Source organism: Cucurbita pepo, chromosome LG04 (genome assembly GCF_002806865.2).
Source record: "Cucurbita pepo subsp. pepo cultivar mu-cu-16 chromosome LG04, ASM280686v2, whole genome shotgun sequence".
Taxonomy (NCBI): domain Eukaryota; kingdom Viridiplantae; phylum Streptophyta; class Magnoliopsida; order Cucurbitales; family Cucurbitaceae; genus Cucurbita; species Cucurbita pepo.
In genome coordinates this window covers 4,734,212-4,745,365 of record NC_036641.1, presented here as the reverse complement: position 1 = coordinate 4,745,365, position 11,154 = coordinate 4,734,212, and the positions used below count along the sequence as shown (strand labels likewise).

At 35.6% G+C, this 11,154-nt stretch overlaps 1 protein-coding gene across 3 annotated transcripts; it reads left to right on the top strand.

The window, feature by feature from the left end:
• The first annotated feature begins 158 nt into the window (after positions 1-158).
• Positions 159-11,128, top strand: LOC111792316 (probable kinetochore protein NUF2). Of its 3 annotated transcripts, none has more exons than XM_023673699.1 (12): positions 159-232; positions 965-1,142; positions 2,192-2,410; positions 3,125-3,215; positions 3,327-3,506; positions 8,335-8,424; positions 8,991-9,098; positions 9,840-9,893; positions 9,971-10,085; positions 10,376-10,533; positions 10,642-10,737; positions 10,864-11,047. In XM_023673699.1, exons 2-12 carry the CDS (start codon positions 979-981, stop codon positions 10,912-10,914), a joined length of 1,326 nt encoding a protein of 441 aa, XP_023529467.1. In that variant the 5' UTR covers positions 159-232; positions 965-978; the 3' UTR covers positions 10,915-11,047. The 3 variants fall into 3 exon arrangements, with proteins under 3 accessions (XP_023529467.1, XP_023529466.1, XP_023529468.1); XM_023673698.1 differs by having other exon boundaries at positions 210-332; positions 10,864-11,128; XM_023673700.1 differs by lacking the exon at positions 159-232 and adding an exon at positions 550-644.
• The last annotated feature ends 26 nt before the right edge of the window (positions 11,129-11,154 follow it).

Here is an 11,154-nt window from a genome sequence, read left to right as displayed (position 1 = left end):
AAAAAAAAAATAAAAAAAAAAAAAAAGATAAAGATTAAAAAAGATATTATAGAAAAACCACTTTCTTATTCGGTTCGGTTCGGTTCGGTTCGGGTTAGCTTATGGGCGAAAAGCCGAATCAAACCGGTAGCCTTCGGCTCATCCCATCCATGGAGACACATTTTCCCGCCTTATGACATTTCGAGAATAATTGCTATCTGTGTTGCAGAGATTTGCCCGACGCTTTTCTCAGGTTTCGCCTCTTTCCTCTTTGCCCGATTCTCTTTCTTTCAGTTTGATTAATCGCACTATCATCCCTTCCTCTCTCGCTCGAATTCTGAGCTTTTGTGGAGGTAAGCTGTTTCTTCCATCTCCATCATGCTATGTGTTGTCATATGGAGTGTAATGCTTCGATTGGTAATGTTCCGTTTAGATTCTGTGAATTTGGTTGTGTTTTCGTTTGAAATGTCCTGAAAGAGAAGCTTTTCTAGTGGATTTGATTCTTTAAACGATATACCGACTGATGTCGGTGAAATGCTCGAATTGTTTGGGGCTTTAGCTGAGGAACTGTTCTGGCGCTTGTAAAAAATTAAGAGTTAATTTGGTGGCAGCCATGAGTTTCCTGAGTTCAATTCACATGTCGCTGCCGCTCTCCCTCATAGCGGGTTTAATTTGTACTAATTCTGTACTCTCTTGATTTTATTGATATTCTCTCGATCTTCATTTATGCCTTTCAAGACACAAACTAGGGCTTGTGTAAACAAAACCTTGCATATTTTCTTTTTTACTTATTTGTTAATGGTATAAAGATGGAAATTTCCCCTTCGAATCTTACCTGAATTCTTAGGTAGAGAGAATAAGGATCCATGCTGAATTTTTGTATTTTGTGGGACTGATGTCAATTTTTTCTATCTTGTTGTCTTCTCCATTACTGCGACAATGTTTTTGTTTTACTTCTGAATTTTGAATTTCCTGGGTATTGAAGAGAAGTAGTTGGGGATGTCGAAGTATGAATTTCCGAGGCTTCCACGGGCAGATATTGCGTTGCTACTAGCACAGTGTCAAATTGCTGCTGTAACAGAGCGGGACCTCCTTCACCCCGCACCAGATTTGGTCTCAGATCTTTACACTCGTTTGATGATCTACCTTGACTTTCTCCATGAGTAAGTCCTCTGCTTATAGACTTTTATCAACAAGTATTTGAAATGATTTTTGAAAGGAGGAGAATGAACAAAAGTTTATATGTATCTTACTGTGTTCTTGTTCTTAGAGAATTCAAGTAATCGAACAGAGATTTTAGAGTTGAGAAATTAAAAATGTCGTTAGTTTAGACATGAGTCATTGTTCTTCTTGTAAACACTCTTTATGACGTTCTTTTATAACTTACCTTGGAGCATAAAAGTGGTTTATTTATTTACTGATAGAGAAGGAAATTCTGATGTAATCATTGTGTAAAAGTTTTCTGCTTTATTTCATTGTTACCGTTGTTATTTTGGTTTGTATTCGCCATCAGCAGCCCTAGAAGATATAGAAGAAGATCTCCATGCCGTACGTTGTTGGGTTTCCAAGGACTCACTGTAGTGTACATTGGGCCTTTATACTGGCGGATCTTTTTAGCAAACAATCACCTTATTTCCCATTAGCTGGTCATTTAGCATTGCAGTAAGCATCAGGTGCTATAAATATTGCCAATCCGTTTTTTGTGAACGGCAGGACTTCATGGTTTTTCTAGGTTCATCACAATGGATAGAGATGATAAATTCTCAAGCTACTTTTGAGGGAAAAAAAAAAATTGTGTCGTGTCTTATATTACAAGGTCATTGCTACTTGTTATCTTCACTTGCATAGACCAAATGGAAGTGATGAATGAGACTGTTAGTACGTAATAGGATGAACTTGTGTAGATCGTCTGGGTCAGTGAGATTTTGTAAAACATTCATCCTTGATTGTTAATAGAAGGGCTCTAACCCCATTTATGCTTTTTCATTGCACTAAAGTTTCAATAATTAACTTTCAAACGTGAGGTTCTTGTGCCGTTTGGGTTTTTTTTTTAATCTTGAAGAAAATATTTACCATCAATGTGTTCTGAAGTTCCCTTCTCCCTTTTCATTCTAGATCCTTGAAGTGTCGTAACTATGAACTATTTTATTTCACTTTTCTCGGATCCTTTTTAAGAAAGGTTGCAATTTATAGCTGTCGGTTATATATGCAGGGAAGACCAAGGACAAGTTGAGTTTGCTGCCTTGGAACAGTTCGAGAACCCTGATCTGCATATGGATTCAGTTCAGACAATGAAGTTGTACAACAGAGTAAAGCATGTCATTGCCTCTCTGGACTGTCCAAAAAAGTTTACGTTGAAAGATTTGATAAAACCTGACCCTGACAGGACAGAAATTTTCCTTAGTGCAATGCTGAACTTTTGCATTCACAAGTACGACCTTTATCTTCTTCTCTATGTTGTCCTTTACTATTTACAAATGAAAACAACTAGTGTAACAACTAGTAGTTTGGTCGAGAAGGTCTTTATGGGTTTATCACCTAGCTTAGTGCGTAGCATTAACCAAGTAATTTCTACTCATTTCCAAGCTTTCTATTGTAGTGGGGTTTAAACAATTTTTAGTAAAATGTCAATTAGATGAATTTATTATTTAACTACTACTTATGTTTGCCCCAGTTATGTAAGTTTGGCTCATCAAATTATATTAAACAAAGGCTACAGCTTCTTTCTTGTTGTTAATTCGATTGTAGGCGTAATAGATGTTTTTTTGTAATTCAATGACATTGTGCACTGGTCACCATAATCTGGTAAATTTTCTATCTTGTTACAGTAGGTTTGTTTTCTTCGTGATGATTGAATGAATGGACAGATGAAGTTACGAAAATTTATCACTTCAACTTGTTATATTTTATGCTTTATTGTTTATAATTACATCCAACAGCTCGATTTTCTTTTGAATAGGCAGGGCCTTCCATGCACGGGGTTTCGATAAGGATATGTGTATTATTTCAATGTATTTTAATTAAGTTCCATTTATTTGAATCTCTAAAATGTAGCATGATATATATCCATGGAAGTATGTTTTTTTTTCATAAATGAATAGATAATGCTGATCCTCAGTTATGCCTGTTACATTTTCATTTGAAGAGATGCCAAAATCAATCTACATGCTCCAGTTATGAATGAGCTGAATACCCTTGATGACCAGCAAAGGGAATGGGAGGTTAAAATTTCTCAGGTATTTGGATTTCAGCCCTTTTTTGTTTTTATTTTCGTTTAAAGTTGAAAAAGGTGGTTATATTTGTGTTTTTTGTTTTTCCCCCCATTTGGCTGAACTTGTGTATTATAGTTGAATGCAGAGATCGCAGAGTACAACGAAGCAAGAGAAAGGGAAATGCCTTTTGTTCAAGAGATTGATGCTAAAGTGAAAGAACTACATCAAACTATTGGGGGACTTAACAATCAGCAGATGTCATTGCGTGCTTCAATCCGGAAGTTGAAAGAGAAAGCTGGAGAAATGGACGAGAAGGTTAGATTATTAACTTTTTTTTGGTAGGAAATAGAGACTTGTATATTCTGTATACTAATAAGGTGTACAAATGGAAAAGGAGATGAAAAATCCCAAACAGTATAAGGAATTACAAAAAAAACACTCACGATTGGCACAAATTTGCACTAAACCATGAGGAATTAAAATTATTTGGTCATCTGAAAGTGGCGTTTGGTGGTAGGGGATGAGATCCATGTAGCAGTTTAAAAGTTTCGTTTCTTGTTCATTAAAATCATAGGGTAGCAAGTTGAAAGAGAAGTAAAGATTTAATTGGTCTCCTGGACTGGAGAACATGGTGGAGAGATGTTATGGGGGATTAAAGAGGTTTTATTATAATTATCATTATTATTATCTCTATGCTCTGGTAGTTGTTTGTCGTTCTTCGTTGCAGTTTTGTATTGTAGTCCTATTTCTGGTTTTCATATAGCAGAGTTGGGTTTTCCCTTCTCCCTGGAGGATGTTAAGAAGATAATTTTTAGTTTTGATAGGAAAAAGGCCTTGAGTCTTGACAGGTTTACTATCGTTCTTCCTTTCAGGACAAATGGGATTGTATTAAGGACGATCCTTAGAAGGTGTTTAGTGAGTTCAATGAGAGCGGAGTTCTAGATAGTTCGTTGAATGAAACTTTATTTGTCTCTTCCCTAAGAAGAAAAGGCAAGGAAGATCAAGGACTTCAAACCGATCAGTCTAGTGACAAATGTGTATATACTTTTTGCAAAGGTGCTAGCTAATAGATTGATGAAGATCTTCTCCACGACAATCTTAGATCCTTAGAGTGCTTTCATGGTGGGTAGGCAAATCTTAAACCAAGTCTTTATTGGCAACAAGGCTGTAGAGAACTTGAGCTCGTAAGAACGGTGTTGTTTTTAGCATTGATTTTAAGTGTATGATCTTGTGGATTCAAACTTCTTGGATAAAAGTTTTTCGAAGAAATGTTTTGGACAACACAAAAAGTCACAACCACCAAGATATGGATGGTGATTCAATCTTCATCGATGTTCTTGAGTCCAATGAGGATAAAAAGGATGGTCCGACTTGAAATGGAGGTCCTGCATTAGAATGGTAGGTCATTTGATTCTCATCAACGGTAAGCAAAGAGTTAAGATTTACGCTTTGGGAGGTCTTAGACAAGGGGGCCTCCACTCTCATTTTCTGTGTTTTCTTGGTAGTGGACTCTTTAAATCAAATTATCTCAAGGAGGTGGAGGGTAATTTTTTGGTGGGCTTTGAAGTAGGGAGAGATAGGTTGTCCTCATCTCATCTTCCGTTCGCAGACGATACTAGTTAGGTTGTTCTCATCTCATCTTCCATTTGCAGACGATACTAGTTTCTTTTATTTGGACAAGGAAGTTTGCAGCCGATACTAGTTTCTTTTATTTGGACAAGGAAGAGTCATATCTTAACCTATCAATTTTTTGCTTTCTTTTAGGGCATATTAGATTTGAGGATTGATAGAGCTAGATGTTAGATTTTGTACATGAATTGTGATCCTCTTAATTTGAAAAAGTGGGTCGCTTTGGTGGGTTGCGAGGTCACGTCTTTCCCTTTTTCCTTCTGAGGCCCTTGGTCATAATCCTACGTTTTGGGACCTAATGCTGAATAAGATTTGCAAGAGGCTTTCCTCTTGGAAGAAAAGTTTCATCTCAAAAAGATAGATTCACCCTCATTCAATATTTTTTAAGCAACATCCCGATCTACTTCTTTTCTCTGTCTAGGATCCCTGGTCAGTTATAAGATCCTAAGGAATCTTTCCAGGGATTTCCTTTGGGGGCAGTAGAGAAGGGGAAATGATCTCATTTAGTGAGATGAGAGGTGGTGCTGAATTTGATGGATCTTCGAGGTTTAGACATGGGTAAGTTATGGGTCCATAACTCTTGCTGGCTAAATGATTGTGGTAGTTTTCTCATTAGTCCAACTCATTATGGTACAAGGTCATTAGAAACAATTATGGGTTTCTCCATTTTGAATAGAGCTAAAGTGTGGTTACTGACACTTTTACAAACCCATGGAAAGCTTTCTCTGAAGAATTTCCTTTCTTTTCCCAAGTAGTGCTTTGTTTGGTAGGTGATGGGAGGTGCACCTACTTTTTTTTAGGATAAATGAGTGAGGATAGACCCCTCTGCACTCGCTTTCATAGTTATATCATCTCTCCTCCATGAGGTTTCATTTGGTAGAAGTTGTCTTTTTTCACTCAAAGCACTATCCATCTCTTTTGTTGGAGTTCCATTGTCCTTTGTCTGATTGGAAATTGACAGATATTATGGACCTTTTGTCTTTTATTGGAGAGTTATGTTTCACTATTGAGAGAGGGGATGTTTGTACTTGGGCCAAGTCTGTTTGATGGTTTCTCTTGTAGGTCTTACTTTTGGTGTTTGGTGAGCCTCTTTCATATGAGTGGCTTTGTCTTTACCTCGTTGAAGTTGGAATTTTCCAAGAATAAGTTTTTTTGTGTGTCAGGTCATTCACTGAAGAGTAAACATCTTGGATCAAATTTTGTGGAAGCTTTCTTGCTTGATAATAGGGCCGATGTGTTGTACTCTTTAGGAGGGAAACAGAGGATCTTGATGATTTTCTTGAATTGTGGTTTTGCTTGTGCAGTTTGGAGTTGTTTCTTTGAGGTGTTTGGATTGTACTTGCTCAGACTGGGGCTGAAGAGAGATCATCAAGGAGTTTTTCATTTTTCAGGAGGAAATGATAGATTTCATTGATAAATGAACTATACAAAAGAAAGGGAAGAACCTTGCCACCACGTGTTAGGTTTTATGTTTCCCTTTAGGAGTCAGTTTCTAAGATCTTTTGTAATTATTCGCTTGGCCTTCTTTTACTTGATTGGAACTCATTTTTTTAATCGAATTCCTTTGTGGGCTTGATTTTTCGGATGCTGTTGTATTATTTCATTTTCCTCAATGAAAGCTTTGTTTCTTATATAAAAAAGAACCTCTAACAAGAGCACTCTGAACCTCAAAAAACCTTCTAAAAAAGAATTGGTCTTTGTAACGAAAGCACCATGAATGAGTGCAGACTTGTCAAATCCCGAAAACCTATGAGAAGTATCTTCTCCTGGAAAATTCTTTTGTTTCTCTCCATGTATAGTTTCCTAATGAGGGGCCACCACTGTATGATAGTATCCCATCCCTGCTACTGAAGGAAGTCCCTAAACTCAGCTGAAAGAAGGCATTTGAATTATTCTATGGAAAATACCAAGCTTAAACTAGAAATATTTAGGTCACTCAAACAGGAGGTGGCAGAAGTGCATTATCTCCGGCTGAGATGTTAATAATTGTTAGAATCTAGTTCAATCCACTAGTGCTTTGTTGTTTCATGTAACAAACGGGTGATATCAAACCTTTTGCGAGTTGATGAGGAAGAGTTTTTGGGGTGGAGTTATAACTCTTCTTTTTTTTTTTTTTTTTTTTTTTTTTTTTTTTTTTNTTTTTTTATGTATTTTTCTTTTAAGTAAAAGAAATTGAGATATATATACTAACAAAATGACCATGTGAAACAGTGTGGGAGACGAGTTATCCCCACATGATCAATGAGCTTAAAAGGGATTCCTAATTGGCAAAGATATGAAATAGCTCATAATTACAATTTTTTTATAGAATGAACACCAAAAGGAGGAGAAAAGTTTAGCTAGGTCTAAAAACGCCCATTGTAAAATTTAATCCCTTCAACCTCTTATTTCTTATCCCAAAGCTTAGTTCAAGAAAAAGGCAGCTCTCTCCTCTCTAGGTTCTTATAAGCGTTGTTGATTTCATGAAAAGTTCCTCTTTTGCAAGATGAAGAGTAGTTGTGTAGCCAATAAATCCTTTTGGTCAAGGTCAAGGTTATTATTTGTTGAAAGAAAAAAAAAAAAAAAAGCAGGATCATTCTTTCTTCATTAAGTCTCAGTGGAATTGTCATGATGGTTGAGCAACCCCTCTCTTCTACGGAAATGTTCCTACAATGTCGAGCTTTCAAGCAAATGCGAGTTTCAAAAGGTTACTTTTCAATCTTAAAAGTTCCAATCAGTTGGGTTGGTTTGTGGAATTTTCATTTTCATCCAATGGAGGAGAGAAAAACTTTATTTGGGTTTTGGTTGGATTAGAAAACGAGGTTGAAAGGTTTTCTGGGTACTGTTGGACTTCCTTCAAAAGCCAAAGCAGGTGGTCGGTCCAAGTAAGTTGGATGGATGAGAGTTTTAGTATATCTCAGGTCAGCAAAGGTTGGGGGATGGTAAACCAGTTCCATTGTCTTCCTTGGAATATATTGATGTTCCGTTGATCGGAAGATTATCTTTGAAACTCTTAAGAAAGAAATTTCAAGTTGTTTAATGAATCCCTTTACTGCTTGATAAAACCTTGCTCTATCGATGGAGTTGGAGGGGTGTCCTGGTTTATTTAAGAAGGTGGGAGGTTTCTATTTTCTGAGAGAAAAATGGGATGCTCGATAGCATGTAGGGTGGAAAGGATTGAAAGTAATGGAGGTTTCCATTTTCTTTTATTTTGCTGAGCCTCTGCTTTTGTTCTTGACCCAAATTGGTGTGTTTAGTGTTGGTTGGTATGGTGCTGAGGATTTTAATCTTCTTTAATTACGACCACGCTTTTGTTTCTTGTTGTAAATTCCATTATGTGATTCTTGTTTTTTGAAAGTTTCTTATTGCTGCTACTTTTACCACTAAACTTTTATTCTGCATTGTCCTTGACCCTAGCACAAGGAGCCGTCTCCTCTACTATTATTATATTTTTCGTACATGCAGAATAACCGTTTGTTTGCTATGTTCATAAAATGTTTGCTATGTTCTCACTGATTTCTTTGTATATTTTCAGATTTCTAATGCAGAATTTCTCCTCGTACAAAGTGTGCAAGAAAATGCAAATTTGCGATCAAAAATTGTTCAGTCACCAGATAAGTTGCAGGTTTTTTCCCCCTTGTTTCTACGTTCCTCATCTCCATTTTTTTAACCAAAAGTTATGTTTATATTCTCCAATTATTGTTTTTTTTTAAGAGAAAACATCCTTTGGTTTCTAACCATGATTTTTCACATGCCCGTAGTGAGGCTAATAGGTTAGTAATTTCCCATTGTTTAAGCATCAATCTTTTTTGGGATTGAGTTTCTTTTTCTCTCTTTTTTTGGATAAGAAACAATTTATTTGATGTAGTACTATGGGGAGTGTATGGAGAGAAATAGTAGAATTTGAGAGGGTGAAGAGGCCTTTAGAAGAGGTTTGGGAGGTTGAGAGATTTTATGTGTAACTCTTTTAGATCAGAGTCTTCCCTTTTTGCAATTTTATGAAGCTGTTTCGAATAAAAAAGTGTAGGAACTAATAGATCAAATTAAAAATGTGAGGGTATGATTGTATTAACTCTTATCGTCTTGAGGTAGTTTATGCCAGTTTTTCTATTTGATAATCGTGCATTCAATTCTCTTTCAGCCATTTTTCTCAATAAATAATTAACTCCCTTCATTTTTTTCTACTTAAAGAGGGCTTTGGAGGAGAAAAAATTAGCTAGGGAGGAAGCCAAGAATGCTGAAAAATTGGCAATGCAAGCTTTTCAGGAGAAGACTGGCATTGTTGAGGTTTATTCAAAGGTAACCCATTTGAGATTATGTTGATTTGGTACAATTGTATTACTTCTCTTTATCTAAACTTATTTATATTTTGGTTTAGAATTGAGTTTGACCTCAAAAACAACATACTTTCTGCCTATTCATGTTTTATCTGATTCTTGCACCAACTCAGATTTTAAGAGTTTTTAGTCATGAATTCACGGCTGTTTTTGACCACTTGTGGCTTTTTGTTATTAAATTAAACTTCAGATCACATCGTTGTCTAATGCATTTTGACGAAAGGAAACAAAATTTAATAACGAAAATGTAATATCTAATCGGTTACCTTAACAACCAAATGTAATAGAGTCTGAGATGCATGCAAGCTTACCTTGACACTCATGGATATCCCTAAAAAGAAGGAAAAAGAAAAACACTTATTGTTATATGATTTAGCCTACATGATAGAAAAAAATCATAAGGGTTCCAACTCCTAAGACTAATCTCTTACTAATTTTCATAAGCTGTTCAAAGCTCATTTAGACAACTTTTTCACAAATCTCTTACTAGTTTTTGTGACGTGATTTTTTTTGTTATTTATGAAGGCTAAATTTGCCTTGTACCTCGTCGTTGCATTCACTTGTTTTATATTATTATTACTTTTCTCACTGTAGAAAATTTATATATATACATATTAGATATCCGTCTCAATATGAAATTTTTTATCACTTTAAAGAAAATTCGGTTGATGGCTTGATGAATTCTTGACGCAACATTTTTCAGGTTTCCAGGAAAATGTTGAAGCACCTTGCTCAGATGCAGACTATACAGGAACAGGTTTGAATGTTCTAATAGCGCTATTGAGGTGTCATGACAGAACTTTATTGGCTAAGTCATGGGCACTTTTTTAATAGGTTAACTCTGCTAAGTCGGTTGAAAAAGAATTCAAGGCCTTGAAAGCTAAGCTAAGTGATGAGGAAGTTGTAGATAAATCGCTCCAGGTCAAATTGGTTGAACATGAAGCAAAAGGTGGTTGGCTCTATCTCTTTATTTTTTAATTTTAAAAATTAAGCTTATTGAACCTACATATTCCTACATTTTCTGTGTTCATCACATGTTTACACATCAAATTTTAGACAAACTTCAAAAACACAAAAGAAAGAATTTGGGCGAGGTTTTTTAAGTAGATGAGAAAACAAAGAAAAACGCTAGTTACGAAATATAATATCGAAAAATTATAACAAAGAAAGGTTATCAAATTAGCTCTTTAATATATTTTTAGTGGTACAATGGCGTCTTTACTTCACTATTACATCCAGTGCGACAGTTGGAAGATTTAAGAAGGCAGACAGAGAAGGAAAGAGAAGTGAAATGTGAGGAAGCTGCAAAAGAGTTGAATAACGTGAGGTTGGAGGTTGAATCAATGAAGCTTGATTTAGAACAAAGGCAAAAAAATGTTGAAGCAGTGCTCATGGAGGTTTTGTTTTCTCTTCAATCTTACTTTTCAAAAGGATTCAGTCTAATCCATTTAATGCTCATGACAAGAATTCTCTTTTACTTGTTTTGCTCTTAATTGTGGTGGTAGGTTGATGCTGTGACTTCAAAAACAAATTCCATGAGAGAATCTAATGTCCATAAACAGCAAGAACTACTGCATAAATGCGAGAATATTATGAAAGAGGTGAAGACCACAATCTATGCTTTTTAAAAAATGGGAAACAGAAAATCATTGTTTCAATTCTATATTTAGTTAGGGAAATGTTTCTTAACAACAAAAATAAATAGTCCGTTAACATTTTGATTGCAGTTTCACCAATATACAAACTCGTTTGGGGCATTGATGGAAGTGAAGCCATAAGAGGAAGAGGAGCAGACACATTCCAGTAGATGATTGTCCACTGTTAAGGTCAATTTCTAGCAATTTCTAGTCTGTTACCCTTTTGATTTAGAAATTGAGCTTTTGCTCTAATCCATATATATATATATATATAATTCCTTATTGGAGCTTCTGCCTGTTCAGTATGTATAATTAATGATAATCAATCAGCTCCATAAACTGTTCGTTTGTAAGATTGATTTGGAGTTTGCTTCTGGTGAG